At 43.4% G+C, this 20257-nt stretch overlaps 1 protein-coding gene across 1 annotated transcript in view; it reads right to left on the bottom strand.

The window, feature by feature from the left end:
• Window positions 1–20257, bottom strand: part of LOC128379889 (tetratricopeptide repeat protein 28-like) — a 118699-nt gene that overhangs the window by 34498 nt on the left and 63944 nt on the right. The window contains exons 7-16 of the mRNA XM_053339528.1: window positions 19248–19444; window positions 18466–18619; window positions 17655–17826; window positions 16875–17043; window positions 16612–16772; window positions 14724–15212; window positions 12061–12253; window positions 11854–11934; window positions 10610–10862; window positions 4417–4526 (exon numbers count right to left, since the gene is read on the bottom strand). Of these exons, the coding sequence (XP_053195503.1) occupies window positions 4417–4526; window positions 10610–10862; window positions 11854–11934; window positions 12061–12253; window positions 14724–15212; window positions 16612–16772; window positions 16875–17043; window positions 17655–17826; window positions 18466–18619; window positions 19248–19444 (1979 nt within the window). The remainder of the gene's footprint in view (window positions 1–4416; window positions 4527–10609; window positions 10863–11853; window positions 11935–12060; window positions 12254–14723; window positions 15213–16611; window positions 16773–16874; window positions 17044–17654; window positions 17827–18465; window positions 18620–19247; window positions 19445–20257) is intronic.

Below are 20257 nucleotides of genomic sequence, written 5' to 3'. Positions count from 1 at the left end.
CCTTCCTTCCTTCCTCCCTCCCTCCTTCTTTCCTTCCCTCCTTCCTTCCTTTCCTTTCCTTTCCTTCCTCCCTTCCTTCTTTCCTCTGTCCTTCTTTCCTTCCTTCCTCCCTTCTTCTTTTCCTTTCTCCCTCCCTCCGTCCTTCCTTATTAACTCCGTCCTTCCTTCCTTCTTCCCTTTCTTCTTTCCTTCCTTCCTCTTTTCCTTTCTCCCTCCCTCTCTCCCTCCTACCTTCCTTGCTTATTTCCTCTGTCCTTCCTTCCTGCCTTTCCTTCTTCCCTTCCTTCTTTGAATCCTGAGTACTTTTCCACATGTTTTAGTGGACATGTCTCAATTGGAAAGTCAGTCATTCCTTCACATAAATATCCTGAGCTATATCTATCACATGACGGATTGTTGGCAGCTCTTTACTCACTCATTTCCTGGTTTTTGCTTCTTTACTCACCAGTGGTAGCATTTGTAATAAATATCTGTCATGCTTTTTTTTTTTGAGCCAAACCACATTATTTTAAAATATAATGATCTTATCTCAGAGCCAAACATGAACCTCATAAACCACAGTGAGCCTGTAGTGCCACTACTGACCACTGGGTGGCAGTATACATACACAACAGTCTGCAGAGTCAGGACGGCTGCAGGGGAAGTCAGCTTTTCTTTTCTTTTCTTTTTGTTTTACTCTCCTCTAAACTGAGCTGTCCATCATGAAGTTAAGCAAACATGGCGTCATCACATCTGATTGGTAATTACGCTGCTTCTGAAAGATTTGACTTTATGCTTCTGCTTTGAATTAGAAACACGGATAGTCCAATGGTTACTGTGCTTTTGTTGCATGTTATACCTCTCTCTCTCTCTCTCTCTCTCTCTCTCTCTCTCTCCCTCTCTGTCTGTCTCTCTCTCTCTCTCTCTCTCTCTCTCTGTCTCTCTCTCTCTCTGTCTTTCTCTCTCTCTGTCTCTCTGTCTGTCTGTCTCTCTGTGTCTCTCTCTGTGTGTCTCTTTCTCTCTCTCTGTCTCTGTCTCTCTCTCTCTCTCTCCTTGTTTCCTGTCTATCCCTTTAACTCCCGACTATCGAATAAAGGCCTGAATACCAAAAAAAATCAACATTTTTTATTATTAACCTCTTTTTTTTGCATGCATGAGGGCGCACGTTCCAGTTTTTGCTTTAAAAATGTAGAAAAATAAAGATCACGTGCAATTAAATAAAACATTAAATAACATAAAAAATACATATATATGAAGTCACAAACTTGTTGGTTTGATTGATTGATTGATTGTCCGTATACCTATTCATTAATCCACCTGTTAAACATTCAATCTAGAGCTGAAACAATTACAAAATTAATTAGCAACAACTGTGGTAATTAATTAATTAATTAATTATTGGCACATTTTCTAATCAAAAACTCTCATCAGCTGTTGATTCCAGCTTCTCGTATATGAGGATTTGCTGCTTTTCTTTTCTTTCTCAGTTGTCATGTGACTTGTGTAATTGCTTTCCTGTCTCTCACTTCCTGTGTGACCTGCAAGAAGAAAAGGAAGGAAGGAAGAAATGAAGGAAGGAAGGGAGGAAAGGAAAGAAGGAAGGAAGGAAGGAAGGAAGGGAGGAAGGAAAGGAAGGATGGAGGGAGAAAGGAAAAAAGGAAGGGAGGAAGGACGGAGGAAAGAAGGAAGGTAGGAGGAAGGAAAGAAGGAAGGAGGGAGAAAGGAAAGCGGAAGGGAAGAAAGGAGAAAGGAAGGAAAGGAGAAAGGAAGGAGGAAGGAAGGAAGGGAGGGAGGGAGGAAGAAAGGAAGGAAGGAAGGGAAGAAAGGAGAAAGGAAGGAAGGGAGGAAGGACGGAGGAAAGAAGGAAGGTAGGAGGGAGGGGGGAAAGAAGGAAGGAGGGAGAAAGGAAAGCGGAAGGGAAGAAAGGAGAAAGGAAGGAAAGGAGAAAGGAAGGAAGAAGGAAGGAAGGGAGGAAGGAAGGAAGGAAGGAAGGAAGGAGGGAGGGAGGAAGGAAGAAAGAAAGGAAGAAAGGGGGGAAGGAAGGGAGGAAGGAAAGGAAGGATGGAGGGAGAAAGGAAAAGAGGAAGGACGAAGGAAAGAAGGAAGGAAGGCAGGAAAGGAAAGGAAAAGAGGAAGGGAAGAAAGGAGAAAGGAAGGAAAGGAGAAAGGAAGGAAGGAAGGAAGGTAGGAGGGAGGGAGGAAAGAAAGAAGGAGGGAGAAAGGAAAAGAGGAAGGGAAGAAAGGAAGAAAGGAAGGAAGGAAGGAAGGAAGGAAGGCAGGAAGGAAGGAAGGAAGGAAGGAAGAAAAGGAGCTTGTTTTCTTGTTGCATTTGAAACAATATAAATTTAATATTTCTCTTTTTTTAGGAGTTGGAGCTGGTCGGGAAAACATAAAAAGGTTTTAGGAAGCTTTGATGAGCGTGTTTCACTGTTTTCTGACGTCTTCTGGACTAAATTATTAACTGTTAAAAACATTGTTGGTTTCAAGCCAAATTCAATCCGTTACGTCAACTACTTCTCAAGGCTGTATATCTCTATTCGGTATCTCCTAGCAACCTCGTCTGATGCCTTTAAAGTCTCATGTGTTTCTTCTTCTTCTGCAGTTGGATGTTTGTTCTTCTTCTCTGTGTTTGTTTTCATTCATCTGCAGGGAGGAAGAAAGAAAGGAAAGAAGGAAGGAAGAAAGGGGGAAGGAAGGGAGGGAGGAAAGAAGGAAGGGAGGAAGGAAGCAGGGAAGGAAAGAAGGACAGAAGGAAAGAAGGATGGGAGGAAAGAGAGAAGGAGGAAAGAAAGAGAGAAGGAGGGAGGGAGCAAAGACAGACCGAAGGAAGGAAGGAAGGAAGGAAGGAGGGAAGGAAGGAAGGAAGGAAAGAAGGACAGAGGAAAGAAGGAAGGGAGGAAGGAAAGGAAGGAAGGAAAGAAGGACAGAAGGAAAGAAGGATGGGAGGAAAGAAAGAGAGAAGGAGGAAGGGAGCAAAGACAGATGGAAGGAAGGAAGGAAGGAAGGAGGGAAGAAGGAAGGGAGGAAGGAAAGGAAGGAAGGAAGGAAGGAAGAAGGAAGGAAAGGAGGAAGGAAGGATGGAAGGAAGGAAGAAGGAAGGAAAGGAGGAAGGAAGGATGGAAGGGAGGACTACTACTTCTCAAGGCTGTATATCTCTATTCGGTATCTCCTAGCAACCTCGTCTGATGCCTTTAAAGTCTCATGTGTTTCTTCTTCTTCTGCAGTTGGATGTTTGTTCTTCTTCTCTGTGTTTGTTTTCATTCATCTGCTGAAGGCGGAAAGTTTCTCTGAGCTTCACCTTAAAAATCTCAGTTCAACAAGCAGAGTTTGGGACTTCTCAGCTCGTCTGGAGCCGATCGTGGTCCAAAGTGTGATGTGGAAACTTGAAGCCTTCAGCACACAAACACTGAGAATGGACTTTACAGTGAAAGAGGAAACATCTTGTATCCAGCTGTTAACTTTTTAAAACTACATATATTTGCATATTCACAGATTCTGGGTTTTTAATGGTTAATCAGGTTTTTTTCCCCAATGCAAACAAAAGAAGTCAACATGTGAATGCCAAAGTATTTGTAATTACAACAATTTGCTAGGAGACGTGGTGCAGGGTTGCCAATTTCTGTGACAATGACTGTATATTAAAATTGTGAAAATGGTGCATATGATAAGCCTGATAAGGATCTAAAGGACCGAAACGTTATAACTTATTAAAACTACACTAGTCAGCAAGACAGAGTGCTGGAGCTTAATGGACTCTAACAAGTTAATTGATATTTTTTAAGAGTAAAACTATATTAGTCACATATTATTAATGTTCAAAGCTGAGTTTTTTATGTGTCTTAAAGGCAACGTGCTTGTCTTGTGTGTAACATTTAGTGGCATTTAGCAGTGAGGTTATAACCATAGACTGTATAAAAGAAATGGACGTAACATCCGTGACGTCACCCATTGGTTTGTGGACTGCTGCTCGGAAACCAATAGTTTCTAATCTAGGCAGCGCCATCTTGAAAATTTCAGGTGCATGCTGGGAAAAATAAAAACACGGATTCTACTTATATGGGCATGAGGCGGGGCCATGGGCGGAGCGGGGAGGTTGCTATGGTTGCGAGGGCTGGATCTCGAGGACATTGGTCAATCAACCTGTCAATCAGGACGTAGCCACGCCCTAATGCATACCCTGCTTTATCGTCACATATAAAATCAGGGAGGCCAAAATGTCCCAAATGAACATCATACTGCATTGAAGAAGGCTTTAAACTAGCGATTGAGACCATAAACACATTTTGAAAACGTTTCCTTCTTTTCCTCCTTCCTCCCTTCTTCCTTCCTTCCTTCCTTCCTTCCTCCCTCCCGAAGACGAGTTATGATAATGCAGCTGTGAACACACACACACACACACACACACACACACACACACACACACACACACACACACACCTGATGTTGAGCCTCTTCCAGGTTTCCGCCGGCCCACAGAGACAAACCGAGGCGATGGCGTATCTTCGCTTCATCTTCTCTCCGACCCAACTGCTCTGCCAGACGCAAACCTGAGGAGGAAGAGGAGGAAGAGGGGGGAGGAGGAGGAGGAGGAAGAGGAGAGACAGACAGCAGAAGAGATTAGACGCTACTTCCTAAAGGCTGATCTGTAAATCAGCTCTTTGACGCTTCTGACAACTGTAGCTGGATTGAAGCGAGCTCTCACTCAGCCTGAAGGCGTTCGGATCCGCCATTGTTTTCCTCTCATTCTTCCCCTTTTCTTTCTTTTTTTTCTTTTCTTTTTTTTTAATGTTGTCTTTCTTTGCCTTCTTCTGCCAGTTCAAACTGACAGATCCTGTATTTCTCTCTGCTTCTCAGCTTGTCTCAGATGTATTTCAGGAGCAGACAGTCATGGCAGGTTGTATTTAGTTCTCATTAGACTCTCAGATTGGAGCCGAATCTCATCTGATGCTTGATTCTCTGCCTCTCTGTCTCTCTGTGATGTTCTGCTTCAGTTTTTTTTTTTTTGGGGGGGGGGGGGGAGACAGGACAGAGGGAAGGAAGACAGGACAGAGGGAAGGAAGGAAGGAAGGAAGGAAGGACAGAGGGAAGAAAGTAAGACAGGACAGAGGGAAGGAAGGAAGGAAGGACAGAGGGAAGGAAGGAAGGAAGGACAGAGGGATGAAAGTAAGACAGGACAGAGGGAAGGAAGAAAGAAAGGACAGAGGGAAGGAAGACAGGACAGAGGGAAGGAAGGAAGGAAGTACAGAGGGAAGGAAGTAAGACAGGACAGAGGGAAGGAAGAAAGAAAGGACAGAGGGAAGGAAGACAGGACAGAGGGAAGGAAGGAAGGAAGTACAGAGGGAAGAAAGGAAGGAAGGAAGGAAGGAAGGAAGTAAGACAGGACAGAGGGAAGGAAGGAAGGAAGTACAGAGGGAAGAAAGGAAGACAGGACAGAGGGAAGGAAGAAAGAAAGGACAGAGGGAAGGAAGACAGGACAGAGGGAAGGAAGACAGGACAGAGGGAAGGAAGGAAGGAAGGACAGAGGGAAGAAAGGAAGACAGGACAGAGGGAAGGAAGGAAGGAAGGACACAGGGAAGGAAGACAGGACAGAGGGAAGGAAGGAAGACAGGACAGAGGGAAGGAAGGAAGGAAGGACAGAGGGAAGAAAGGAAGACAGGACAGAGGGAAGGAAGGAAGGAAGGACACAGGGAAGGAAGACAGGACAGAGGGAAGGAAGGAAGGAAGGACAGAGGGAAGGAAGGAAGAAAGGACAGAGGGAAGAAAGTAAGACAGGACAGAGGGAAGGAAGAAAGAAAGGACAGAGGGAAGGAAGACAGGACAGAGGGAAGGAAGGAAGGAAGTACAGAGGGAAGAAAGGAAGACAGGACAGAGGGAAGGAAGGAAGGAAGGACAGAGGGAAGGAAGGAAGGAAGGACAGAGGGAAGGAAGGAAGACAGGACAGAGGGAAGGAAGACAGGACAGAGGGAAGGAAGGAAGAAAGGACAGAGGGAAGAAAGGAAGACAGGACAGAGGGAAGGAAGACAAGACAGAGGGAAGGAAGACAGGACAGAGGGAAGGAAGAAAGAAAGGACAGAGGGAAGGAAGACAGGACAGAGGGAAGGAAGGAAGGAAGTACAGAGGGAAGGAAGGAAGGAAGGACAGAGGGAAAAAAGTAAGACAGGACAGAGGGAAGGAAGGAAGGAAGGACAGAGGGAAGGAAGAAAGGAAGGACAGAGGGAAAAAAGTAAGACAGGACAGAGGGAAGGAAGGAAGGAAGGACAGAGGGAAGGAAGGAAGGAAGGACAGAGGGAAGGAAGGACAGTCAGACAGTCATGGCAGGTTGTATTTAGTTCTCATTAGACTCTCAGATTGGAGCCGAATCTCATCTGATGCTTGATTCTCTGCCTCTCTGTCTCTCTGTGATGTTCTGCTTCAGTTTTTTGGGGGGGGGGGACAGAGGAGGAGGAGGAGGAGGAGGGAGGGAGGGAGGGAGGTTAATTGGAGGCGAACGTATGCAAACGTCTCTCCGGCTCTCCGGCTCCGTCCTCACCTCAACTCTGAGTCGGATTCTTCGCTGCTCGTCGAGTTAATGATCAATTAAAATCCGGAGCATGGCTGAGTTTTAAGTGACAAACTGTGACCGTGTCTTACAGGCCCGACGGAGCCTGAAGGAGTTCATAAATAAACCCCACCACTCTATTCACATATCCATTACAATTAGGATGAGTTTTCATTTGTCTCAGCTTTAGTCTGAGTGGGTCAGTGACGAATAAGAGTTGGCAAATTTCTGGAGGACTGTGGATTTTGTATCCGAGCAATAAAGTTGATGGTTGACACTGAAAACAAATCCCACTTGTATATTTCACTGTGTAATGTATTAAAGCTGAAATGACTCATCAACAGGAAAGTAATTACTGGGGATTTCCACCGGGTCCATCAGTGCTACGGTTTAGCTCCGTCCTCTGCTCGGTGTCAACTCACACCGGGAGAGTTACGGCAGCGGAGCTCTGGGAGAGAAATCTGCCTTTTAAAATGAAGTTGCACTGTTAATACAGTAATTATGGCAGCCCAATCAAATACGAACGAGTGCCTTAAGTCTACCGTAATTACTGTAGTAGCAGTACAATCAAATCTGAAAAAGTGTCTTTAGTCTACCGTAATTACTGTAGTAGCAGTACAATCAAATCTGAACAAGTGCCTTTAGTCTACCGTAATTACTGTAGTAGCAGCACAATCAAATCTGAATGAGTGCCTTTAGTCTACCGTAATTACTGTAGTAGCAGCACGATCAAATCTGAACGAATGTCTTTAGTCTACTGTAATTACTGTAGTAGCAGCACAATCAAATCTGAACTAGTGCCTTTAGTCTACCGTAATTACTGTAGTAGCAGCACAATCAAATCTGAACTAGTGCCTTTAGTCTACTGTAATTACTGTAGTAGCAGCACAATCAAATCCGAACTAGTGCCTTTAGTCTACCGTAATTACTGTAGTAGCAGCACAATCAAATCTGAACTAGTGCCTTTAGTCTACCGTAATTGCTGTAGTAGCAGCACAATCAAATCTGAACGAATGTCTTTAGTCTACCGTAATTACTGTAGTAGCAGCACAATCAAATCTGAACAAATGTCTTTAGTCTACCGTAATTACTGTAGTAGCAGCACAATCAAATCTGAACAAGTGCCTTTAGTCTACCGTAATTACTGTAGTAGCAGCACAACTAAACGGCCCGATTTTGTTAACTTGCTCAAATTTAGTTGATTTGGTAATTTTCTTAGATTTTTGTGCTTATAACATGTGCCAGTACGGGTTGTTTTATTTTGAAAGATGGAAGTTTTATTATGCTGATGCTGTGTCTGACTTCCTGTCTGGTGCAATCTGCTCTATTGAGCTTGTCGCGAGTTAGAAACGGCTCCGTCAAAAATAGAAATGCTGGGTTAGCAGGGATGCTGCTGTAACGTGCCGCTGACGGACCCGGTGGACTAATAATCAATGATTAAAATAATAGTTATGATGATTTTAGAATTTCCTGTTTTGAACATTACAAGCTTGTTTTCTTGACTACAACATTAATCATATAATCACTCTGTAAGTGCTGTAGCATAAATACTCTATGTTGATGATGCAATAAATAATTAACCCCTTTAAATTTAACTAAACCACATGGACGTGCATTTTTCAGTTCCTTTCTTTCAAAACTGGATTATTGTGAACAAGAATGCAGTTTTTAGTAAATGTGTTTAGAAGAGCAGTGGAGTTAGAGAATAAATGAAATCAAACAGGATTATTGACAACAAGCTCGCCTGAAGGAAACAACACTGCAGCACTGATCTCCTATTAGCATGTTAGCATGGGTGTGTGTGTGTGTGTGTGTGTGTGTGTGTGTGTGTGTGTGTGTGTGTGTGTGTGTGTGTGTGTGTGTCAGACTCATGAATACCCTTCATACTTCCTGGAGGGGGAGTTTTCAGAAGGAAGGTAGGAAAGAAGGGAGGAAGAAAGGAAGGACAGAAGGAAGGAAAGAAGGAAATGGAAGAAGGGAGAAAGGAAGGAAGGAAGGAAGGGAGGTAGGAAGGAAGGAAGGAACGACGGAAGGAAGGAATGAAAGGAAAAAAGGAAGGAAGGAAGGAAGGAAAGGGAGAAAGGAAGGAAGGAAGGAAGGGAAGGGAGGAAAGGAAAGAAGGAAGGGAGGAAGGAAGGAATGAAGGAAGGTCGGAAGGAAGGACAGAAGGAAGGAAAGAAGGAAATGGAAGAAGGGAGAAAGGACGGAAGGAGGGTAGGAAGGAAGGAAGGAAGGAAGGAAGGAACGAACGACGGAAGGAAGGAAGGAAGAAAGGAAGGAAGGAACGACGGAAGGAAGGAATGAAAGGAAAAAAGGAAGGAAGGAAGGAAGGGAAGGGAGGAAAGGAAAGAAGGAAGGAAGGAAAGAAGGAAATGGAAGAAGGGAGAAAGGAAGGAAGGAAGGAACGACGGAAGGAAGGAAGAAAGGAAGGAAAGAAGGAAGGAAGGAAGAAAGGAAGGAAAGAAGGAAGGAAGGAAGGAAGGAAGAAAGGGAGAAAGGAAGATAGGAAGGAAGGAAGGAAGGACAGAAGGAAGGAAAGAAGGAAGGAAGGAAGGAAGGAAGGAAGGGAGAAAGGAAGGAAGAAAGGAAGGAAGGAAGGAAGGAAGGAAAGGGAAGAAGGAAGGAAGGGAGGAAAGGGAAGAAGGGAGGAAGGAAGAAAGGAAGGAAGGAAGGAAGGGAGGAAATGGAAGAAGGGAGGAAGGAAGGAAGGAAAGAAGGAAGGAAGGAAGGAAGGAAGGAAGGAAGGAAGGAAGGAAGGGAGAAAGGAAGGAAGAAAGGAAGGAAAGGGAAGAAGGAAGGAAGGGAGGAAAGGGAAGAAGGGAGGAAGGAAGAAAGGAAGGAAGCTTGGGTGTGTGTGTGTGTGTGTGTGTGTGTATGCGCGTGTGTGTGTGTGTGTGTGTGTGTGTGTGTGTGTGTGTGTGTGTGTGTGTGTGTGTGTGTGTGTGTGTGTGTGTGTGTGTCAGACCCTTCATACTTCCTGGAGGGGGAGTTTTCAGAAATACAACTCTCACTGTTCTCGGGTCTAAACAGCTCTGACTTTTAAATAAGATAACCACACGTACATCAAAGTGTGAGCTGAGAGTCGGAGCTTTCCCTCCTAATTGGAAGCTCGTATGACTGCAGGCGAAGGTAACACTGTGACTGACTTTCTTTTTTTTTTTTCTTCTCATCACGAGACGCAGAGACTCTGTTCCTACCTGTCAAAATCCAAAACTAGACACACGCTGCATAATGATTTTATATTTTTTTTTTGGGAGGGGGGGGGGGGGGGGGGGGTATGATTATAATCCTCTCTGACCCTCAGTCCACTGCTTTGATAAATTATCTGTAATGTTATTTATCCCTCCTGTTGTCCTCGAGTCAAGGAAGGAAGGGAGGAGGGAGGAAGGAGGGGAGGGAAGAAGGGAGGAAAGGATGGAGGAAGGAACGAAGGAAGGTAGGAGGGAGAGAGGGAGGGAGAAGGAAGGAAGGGAGGGAGGAAGGTAGGAGGGAGAGAGGGAGGGAGAAAGGAAAAGAGGAAGGGAGGAAGGAAGGAACGAAGGAAGGAAGGAGGGAGAGAGGGAAGGAGGGAGGAAAGGAAAGAAGGAAGGAAGGAAGGAAGGAAGGATGGAGGAAATAAGGAAGGAAGGAAGGAAGGAAAGGAAGGAAGGAAGGACGGAAGGAAGGGAGGGAGAGACGGAGGGAGGGAGGGAGGAACAATGGAAGGAAAAGAGGAAGAAGGAAGGAAGGAAGGAAGGAAGGAAGGAAGGGAGGAAGAAGGAAGGAAAGGAGGGAGGAAGGAAGGAAAGAAGGAAGGGAAGAAGGAAGGAAGAACGGAGGAAAGGAAAAAAGGAAGGAAAGGAGGAAAGGAAAAAAGGAAGGGAGCAAGGAAGAAAGTGGGATGGAGGAAGGAAGGGAGGAAAGAGAGAGGAAGGAAATAAAGAGAAGGAGGGAGGAAAGACAGAAGGGAGGAAGGAAGGAAGGAAGGAAGGAAGGAAGGAAGGAAGGAGGGAAGGAGGGAAAGAAAGAAGGAACAGTCAAAACAGACGGGGTCAATTTGACCCGGGAGGACGACAGGAAGCGGTCTCCATTCACCACCAGCTGGTTTCTTACCTTCTTGCAGATACATCACAGCCTGAGCGTAGTTCTGCAGAGCGTGGTGGATCCTCCCCAGACTGCTGTAGGCCAGAGTCTTAGCTATCAGGTCGTTGGTCTGAGCCGCTACGCTCAGGTGCTGCTCCTGAAACACCACGGCCCTCTCGAACTTCCCCAACGCCTCGTAGGTGAGCCCCAGGTTCCCGTAGGCTCGGCCCTGGCTCCTCACGCAGCCCGTCTGCTCGGCTATATCCAAAGCTCTCTGGTGCCACTAAAGCAGGAGAACATCAACACTTTAACATTTATATACTGTTCATATTCTGACTCATAATTAGTCTCTTTAAGTTAATGAATGTTTGTTTAAGGACTGTGTAAAGTGAATTCAGACATTTTCTTCTAAACACATTAAATAGGTCATAAATGTATTTCTAAAAAAGGTGTAAAAAGCATTTCAACCATTTAGATTTGAATTGTGGAGCTAGGCTTCACAAACTGTGTTTCAAGATTTCTGTGTTCAGGATTTAGTGATTAGCATAAACCCGCCCCTGCTGCTGTAGAGGTATAAATACATTCAGCACACACTACTACTACTACAGTCTACAGTTAGCCAGTTAGCTGAGTTAGCCGCCGAGCTAGCAGCTGAGTTAGCCACCGAGCTAGCGGCTGAGTTAGCCACCGAGCTAGCGGCTGAGTTAGCCGCTGAGCTAGCAGCAGAAAGCTCTCAGACGTAGCGTCCATGTTTCTGGTAGAGGTGGTGACTTTGATTGACAGGTGACACTTGGTAGGGGGCGGGGCTTCAGGATTTGGAAGCAGAGAAAGAGGCTGATTTTTACACAACTTTGAAGCCTAATTTCATATATTTGGCATCATATATTTAAAATTTGGCAGGGTGGTTAACAACACACTTTTCTGTGGTATGTCAAACTCAGAACACATATTTATTCTTACTTTACACAGACTTTAACAATCACTACTTTAAGGTCCAGGTGAACATTTTTTTTGAACACAGGCTAAATTTGTACATTTGCATATATAAAAATGTGTATCAGCTGCACAAACAATTTAAGAAATGATGCATTTTATTGCCATTTTTTGTATACTGTGAGTCACACTTGGAAAAGAAAGCTAAAAGAAATGTTTTAAGGTGTTTTTACAGCTCTCAAATGTAAAAAAAAGGGTCAGATTTGACTCTGAGCAGCATGTAAGGGTTAAATTGATGGTTAAAGGATGAGAGATACTAGAGTCAGTGAATCTGCACAAACCTGTAGCGCTGTCTCGTTGTCTGCCATCAGCTGATAGACACCTCCGAGTATATCGCTTGCTTCTGCCTCCAGTGATTTATCCTGACAGCCAAAGTAGGATTTACAACATTTTTCATAAAGCAGATCATTTTTTAATATTCAGCAGGGAAGAAAAAAGAGGAGAACTCATCATCTGAAACCTTTTAGTAGGTAAATCCTAAACCTTACCCCTGCTGTGCGTGCGATATTAAGCTGATGCTCCAGGCAGGACAGAGCTTGCTCGTAGTTGCCCAGCTGACTGTGTAAGGTGCCCAGCTCCCCGTAAGCTTGAGCCTTGCCCCCTCCTTCTCCGCCAAGCTCATGGGCGACCACAAGCCTCTTCTCAAAGCAAACCAGTGCCTGCTGGAGGCTCCCCATAGCCCTGCAGAGAGGAGATGGAAAACACTCTTAAAGCTGCTTCTTCTTCTAATATCAAAGCCTTTTTTATTTATTTATGGAGGGTTTTTTTTTAAAGGGAGGCCCATAAAGGCAATTTAAGAAAGCAAACAAGACAGCAAATTGGTTCATAAGAAGAAGATATTTTTGATTTTTGTGCTGCCGAAAATAAAACTCCCAGTATCAGTATCTCAAGCATCCTCAGAGGGGAAAGTGTAAAAAAGAAGATAAATCAGTGACTCTCCTCTCTCCTCATTACCATCTCATTTACACTCCAGAGAGCACAAAACAGACTACAACAGATGGATAAAGGAAACCCATCATTAAGCTTCATTGTCTCTGTCAGCGAACATTACTTGTATATTAAAAAAAAAATGCAAAAAAAAAGAAAAAGAAGAAGAAGAAGAAAGGAGCTGCCCCTGCTCCCATTGTTGCTGCTGCTGCTTGTTACTATTATTACTCTTAGTGAATTAGAGTTATTTTGATTATCATTATGTCTCTAATTTAAAAAGTGGTACGCTTGAGGCAAGAAAAGCTCATTTGAGATTCTTGCATTGCAAATCCCTAAAGCTGACATTCAAACTAATGAAAAAGCAACATAACAGAAATATATACATGATATAAATGTTAATAAAAGTGTAGAGTATTGAAACTGAATGGCTGCAAGGTGTAAAGTTAAAGCTAAAAAGAAGGGAGGAAAGAAGGAAGGACGGAAGGAAGGGAGGAAAGATGGATGGAAGGAAGGAAAGAAGGAAGGAAGGAAAGGTGGAAGGAAAGATGGAAGGAAAGAAGGATGGAAGGAAGGAAAGAAGGAAGAAAGGAAAGAAGGAAGGAAGGAAGGAAGGGAAGAAGAGTATTGAAACTGAATGGCTGCAAGGTGTAAAGTTAAAGCTAAAAAGGAGGGAGGAAAGAAGGAAGGACGGAAGGAAGGGAGGAAGGAGGGAGGAAGGAAGGAAGAAAGGAGTGAGGAAGGAAGGAAAGAAGGTAGCAGGGAAGAACAAGGAAAGAAGGACAGAAAGAAGGAAGGAAGGACAGAAGGAAAGAAGAAAGGACAGAAAGAAGGAAGGAAGCAAGGAAGGAAGGAAGGACAGAAAGAAGGATGGAAGGAAAGAAGGAAGGAAGGAAGGAAGGTAGCAGGGAGGAAGGAGGAAGGAAAAGATGGAAGGAAGGAAGGAAGGAAAGATGGATGGAAGGAAGGAAAGAAGGAAGGAAGGAAAGGTGGAAGGAAAGATGGAAGGAAAGAAGGATGGAAGGAAGGAAAGAAGGAAGAAAGGAAAGAAGGAAGGAAGGAAGGAAAGAAGAGTATTGAAACTGAATGGCTGCAAGGTGTAAAGTTAAAGCTAAAAATAGATTATTAATAGATTAAACAAGAAAACATCCATATTATTAATTTAGCTCACATTTAAACTGTGTTAATAGAAATCTAACATATGTACTTCCTGTTGTTTGTTGTAGTCCAGACTGCAGCGGTAGAGTATGTAATTAATTTCATATGTCCAACAAGTTTCAAATAAAGCTGAATGCAAATCATGCCCTAAAGCTCTGTGACTCCACCGCCGCCACACAGAACGGGTACAATCTGAAGGAAGGAAGGAAGGAGGGAAGGAAGAAAGGAAGGGAGGAAGGAAGGAAGAAAGGTAGCAGGGAGGAAGGAGGGAGGAAGGAAGGCAGGAAGAAAGAAGGAAAGGAGAAAGGATGGATGGAAGGGAGGAAGAAAGGAGTGAGGAAGGAAGGTAGCAGGGAGGAAGGAAGGAAGGAAGGACAGGTGGAAGGAAGGAAGGAAGGAAGGAAGGAAGGAAAGAAGGACAGAGGAAAGAAGGAAGGGAGGAAGGAAAGGAAGGAAGGAAGGACAGGTGGAAGGAAAGATGGAAGGAAAGAAGGAAGGACAGACAGATGGAAGGAAGGAAGAAAGGAAAGAAGGAAGGAAGGAAGGAAGGTAGCAGGGGGGAAGGAAGGAAGGAAAGGAAAGGAAGGAAGGAAGGAAGAAAGGAAGGAAGGTAGCAGGGAGGAAGGAAGGAAGGAAGGAAGGAAGGAAGGGAGGAAGAAAGGAGGGAGGAAAGAAAGAAGGAAAGAAGGAAGGTAGGAAGGAAAGAAGGAAGGAAGGACAGATGGAAGGAAAGATGGAAGGAAAGAAGGATGGAAGGATGGAAAGAAGGAAGGACGGACAGATGGAAGGAAGGAAGGAAAGAAGGAAGGAAGAAAGGAAGGAAAGAAGGAAGAAAGTAACCTATTATATTTCTAAAGTAACCTTGACAACCCTGTTTATATCTTGTTTGTTTAACTTGATGATGTATATGTATGGGAGGTTATGTGCAGGACTATTTCCTGGCTGGGTGCAGTTACTTCCTGGAGTCACTGTGAGGTCGACTTCTCCTCTAACTCTCAGCAACAAAGCACATTTATAAAGAGCATTTCTCAAAAAGTCAAACTATCCATTTAAACATTGTTTTACTCACCTGTGTGCGTTGCCGAGTCCTCTGTAAGCTTTCTCCTGATCCTTGACGTGGTTGAGACTCTGAGCCACCGTCAGGTACTTCTCATAGTACTGAATCGCCTCCTCGTAGTCTCCCAGAGCATCGTAGCAGTCTGCCAGGTTCCCGTAAGCTCTTCCTCTGTCCAACATGCTCTCAGTCCCGCTCAGCTGCTGCAGCATCGCCAGCTGCTGCTCAAAATAACCAATCGCTTCCTCAAACACCCCCATGTTCATTTTAGTGATGCCCATGTTCCCGTGAACCTGGGCCTCCAGACGGGCGTCCCTGAGCCCCTGCGCCAGGCCGAGCTGCGCCTCATAGCACTGGAAGGTGGTGGCGTAGTCTCCCAGAGCCATGTGCACCGCGGCCAGGTGGCCGAGGGCGCGACACTCCCCCTCCTGATCACCTAGATCCTTACGCACGGTCAGTTCCTGGCTGTGAAAGGACAACGCTGTATCCAGCTGGCGGAGCAGCCTGAAGAGGGAATAAAGGGCGAGAATGATATGCAGTAAAATATACATTATATATATATAGTATTAGAATAAAAGTACAGCAGTATTATGAGTGATGTAGTATGCAGTATTACAGTAAAAGTAGTGACTTTTGACAGTTAGCTAGTTTACACTACTTTATATACAGTTAGCTAGTTTATACTACTTTATATACAGTTAGCTAGTTTATACTACTTTATATACAGTTAGCTAGGTTATACTACTTTATATACAGTTAGCTAGTTTACACTACTTTATATACAGTTAGCTAGTTTACATTACTTTATATACAGTTAGCTAGTTTATACTACTTTATATACAGTTAGCTAGTTTACTCTACTTTATATACAGTTAGCTAGTTTACACTACTTTATATACAGTTAGCTAGTTTACACTACTTTATATACAGTTAGCTAGTTTATACTACTTTATATACAGTTAGCTAGTTTATACTACTTTATATACAGTTAGCTAGTTTATACTACTTTATATACAGTTAGCTAGTTTATACTACTTTATATACAGTTAGCTAGTTTACACTACTTTATATACGGTTAGCTAGTTTATACTACTTTATATACAGTTAGCTAGTTTATACTACTTTATATACAGTTAGCTAGTTTACACTACTTTATATACGGTTAGCTAGTTTATACTACTTTATATACAGTTAGCTAGTTTATACTACTTTATATACAGTTAGCTAGTTTACACTACTTTATATACAGTTAACTAGTTTATACTACTTTATATACAGTTAACTAGTTTATACTACTTTATATACAGTTAGCTAGTTTACACTACTTTATATACAGTTAACTAGTTTATACTACTTTATATACAGTTAGCTAGTTTATACTACTTTATATACAGTTAGCTAGTTTAGTAATATAATATATTATATTATAAATGTGAGGGCTGCTGAGATGATTAATGGGAGAGGAAAGAAGGAAAAACAAATGTATTTTCAGTTTTTGGACTTTTTCTCTAATCTTTGATTTTTGCTGAAATATTGGATCATTTGAACATTTATTGAAATGAAAGCATGTGAGAAGTTTAGAGGGGAAAATCAGTATTTGGTGGAGCTGTTAACAACTCATAGAGATCTGAAATGTGAGCCGACTACACACTGCTTTTTGGTTTCATCTTTAACAATGTGTTGTATTTTAAAAGTGTGTTATATTATCCATTGTGTCAAATCTTCATCTGAAAAGTAACTAAAGCTGTCAAATAAAAGTGGTGTAGAAGTATAAAGTAGAATCAAACAGAAATATTAAATACAAGAACTACAACATTTTATTTAGTACAGTACTTAAATAAATGTACTTTAGCAACTTTCCACTGCCTGAATCACAGCTGAACATTTTTATTGACGTTATTACCTGTGAACGGATCCAAGTGCTGAGTATGCGTCAGCCTCCATCTTCTGATCGTTGACTTTCTGAGCCAGCGCTAACTGCTGCTGGTAAAACCTTACAGCTCCTGGAAGATCACCTCGACACACACACACATCCCCGAGGTTCCCAAACGCCCTGAAAACCGCCTGCTGACAAAGACAACCACACAGACGCTGATTAACAACCACTTCCCTTGTAAAAGATAGGTTTATACAGTTTATTGAGTGAATGCAGCATTAGTGGTTGACCTGTGTGTTATCCAAGGCTTGAGTTATAGAGAGCAGGTATCTCTGGCACTCCTCTGCTTTGTTGTACTCCCCGAGTGCTTTGTAGGCCAGACCCAGGTTACAATAGGCTTTTGCTTGGGCTAATTTGTCTTGGAGGTCCTTCGCCAAAGCCAAGTCCTGCTCATAATACCTAGAAGAAGAAAGCATTTAGATATAAATACAGCATAGAAGCACAAGAAGTAAGAAAGTATAGCGTCTTTCATCACTAAAACATACATTAATGAAGATACAGTACATATGATGTATGTATGTATGTTTTAAGGAAGGAAGGAAGGAAGGAAAGGAGGAAGGAGGGAGGGAGGGAGGAAGGAAGGAAGGAAGGAAAGATGGAAGGAAAGGAGAAAGGAAGGATGGAAGGGAGGAAGAAAGGAGGAAGGGAGGAAGGAAGGAAGGAAGGTAGCAGGGAGGAAGGAGGGAGGAAAGGAAAGAAAGGAAGGCAGGAAGGAAAGAAGGAAGGAAGGAGGGAAGAAAGGAAAGAAGGAAAGAAGGAAGGAAGGTAGCAGGGAGGAAGGAGGGAGGAAAGGAAAGAAAGGAAGGCAGGAAGGAAAGAAGGAAGGAAGGAGGGAAGAAAGGAAAGAAGGAAAGAAGGAAGGTAGCAGGGAGGAAAAGAAAGGAAGAAAGAAAGAAAGAACAGTATAAGGGCTCCACAGTATAAGTTTATAACCCACCAACAGGTTTATGAGGTTGAAGTGCAAGTATATATATGTGTGAAGTATGTGTGAGATATATTTAGTCTCTGACCTGACGGCGTCTCGGTACTGTCCAAGGCAGTAGTGAGCATAGCCGAGGTTGTGGCAAACCTTTCCTTCTCCCTCCAGGTCCTGCAGGCCCGGTGCCAGAGTCAGGTACTGCTGGTAGTACGGCAAGGCCTGAGCGTACTCACCTCTCCAGCTGTGGAAGTTACCCAAGTTTGCTGTAAAAGGGGGAAAAAATTACCTTCATCAATTGAACTTGTTGCATTTCTTTCCTAAACCCTAAAAGCATCTCCTTCTTTTCTATCTTACCCAGGCGGGGAGTTCCAGTCCTCCGAAATGAGGCCAACGCGGAAGTAACTTAGAACTGCATTCTATCAAAAGGCCACCAGGGGGCGACCGTCTCTATACAAGTCAATGGAGAATTCACCAACTTCTCACTTGATTTCTAACCTCAGTAAACGTTTTCAAAATGTGTTTATGGTCTCAATCGCTAGTTTAAAGCCTTCTTCAATGCAGTATGATGTTCATTTGGGACATTTTGGCCTCCCTGATTTTATATTTGACGATAAAGCAGGGTATGCATTAGGGCGTGGCTACGTCCTGATTGACAGGTTGATTGCCCAATGTCCTCGAGATCCAGCCCTCGCAACCATAGCAACCTCCCCGCTCCGCCCATGGCCCAGCCTCATGCCCATATAAGTAGAATCCGTGTTTTTATTTTTCCCAGCATGCACCTGAAATTTTCAAGATGGCGCTGCCTAGATTCAAAACTATTGGCTTCCGAGCAGCAGTCCACAAACCAATGGGTGACGTCACGGATGTTACGTCCATTTCTTTTATACAGTCTATGATCTTACCTAGCGCTCTCGCTTCGCTTTGGGTGTCTTGGAGCTCTCGAGCGATGGTCAGGTGATGAAGGTAATGCTGCAGAGCTCGGTCATGAGCACCCAGAGCTTGGTAGGCCACAGCGAGGTTACCATGTGTGGAGGCCTGAGACGGACGATCATTCACCTGAAACATGAAGATACTCAATCAGTCAATCTTTATTTGTATAAAAGATTGTATCATTTCAAGGTCAGGTCCGTTTTGATTATTCCTTCTTTCCTACCTCCCTTCTTTCTCTCTTCCCTCCCTCCTTTCCTTCCTTCCTTCCTTCCTCCTTCCCTCCTTCTTTCCTTCCTTCTTCCTTTTCTTCCTTCCTTCCTCCTTCCCTCCTTCTTTCCTTCCTCCCCTCCTTTCATTCCTCCCTCCTTTCCTTCCCTTCTTCCCTTCTTCCTTCCCTCCTTCCTTCCTCCTTTCCTTCCTCCCTCCCTCCTTTCTCCTTTCTTCCTTCCTCCCTCCTTTCTTTCCTCCCTCCTCCCTCTTTCCTTTCCTTCTTCCTTCCCTCCCTTCCTTCCTTGACTCAAGGACAACAAGAGGGTTAAAGAGACCCAACATTCCCACATGACCAAGCACTTGGCAACAGTGGCAAGAAAAAACTCCCTTTTAACAGGAAGAAACCTCAGAACCAGACTCAAAGTGGGCGGCCATCTGCCTCGACCGGTTGGGGTAGAGAGGAGAGAGAGGAAGGATACTGTATTTCACAAATTCTGTTTCCTTCCACATCAAGCGCCGAAATGTGAAGAGTGTTGGGATTTACCTCCAATGAGATCTGTAGTTCTTGTCGATGGTATCGGACAGCTTGGTCGTAGATGCCCAGTGCGTGGTAGGCGTTTCCCATGTTACCATACGCTCTCCCCTGGGCGGCGTAATCACCCAGCTCCTGGGCAAAGGACAGGTGGGCTTTATGGAGCTTCAATGCTCTGTCATACTCTCCCTTCATCTGGTGTATGATGCCTGAAACAGACGTAAGAAGAGAAAAGGAGAAATTAAGATGCTGGAAAACAACATGAAATTAAAATTAAAGTTCCAGGTCTGAGCTGATTGAGTTTTAAAGCTGCTGAAAGGTTTTTGGGGCAAAGTCATTTGAAAGAGGTACAAGCCAAAGTCTCGAGAGTCATTTGAGATAAGTCTGCCAAGTTTTAAGGTTGTCAACAGAGTAATTTTTGTCTTTTGGGGCAAGTCCAAGTCAAGCCCTCCAGTCTATCAGAAGAGCCAAAGTCTACTAGTAGCTAAATGTGTTCAAATCAAGAGTCAGACCATTTGAGGCACTTTCAATGAAGTTATTTGAGAAAAGGCCAAATCAGGTTTCAAGTAATTTAAGTGTAAGTAATTTCAGAGGAGTCAAATCAGGTCTAAAGTCAATTGAGACACATGTGATGACATCTTAAGTGTTTTTAGACAAGTCCAAGTCAAGTTCTACATTTATCAACAGAGATGTTTTAGTCCAAGTTTAACCTCAAGTCTTTTTTTTTGTTGCTAATCAAGAATAATCAAGTGTTTCACGTCTGAATGATGACCATTAAAATTAAACTTTTGAACATTTTTCTTTCAAATCTGTGTTTTTTTAATGGAGCTTAGACTGAGTTCTTGCAAAGCACTGGCCTAATAGAACACATGCAAGGTATTTAGCTATGCAATTTTATTCTTGTTAAATGTTTAATGATATTTTACTGGGTCAAAAACTTAAGATGCGGATGAATTCAAATCTCAAGTCAAGTCAAATAGTGAGTTAGTGTGATAGCAACCAAATTAAATCGTATCTCAAGC

Source organism: Scomber japonicus, chromosome 19 (genome assembly GCF_027409825.1).
Source record: "Scomber japonicus isolate fScoJap1 chromosome 19, fScoJap1.pri, whole genome shotgun sequence".
NCBI classification, from domain to species: Eukaryota; Metazoa; Chordata; class Actinopteri; order Scombriformes; family Scombridae; genus Scomber; species Scomber japonicus.
Note: the sequence above shows the minus strand (reverse complement) of the source record. Positions and strands in the feature narration are given on the sequence as shown.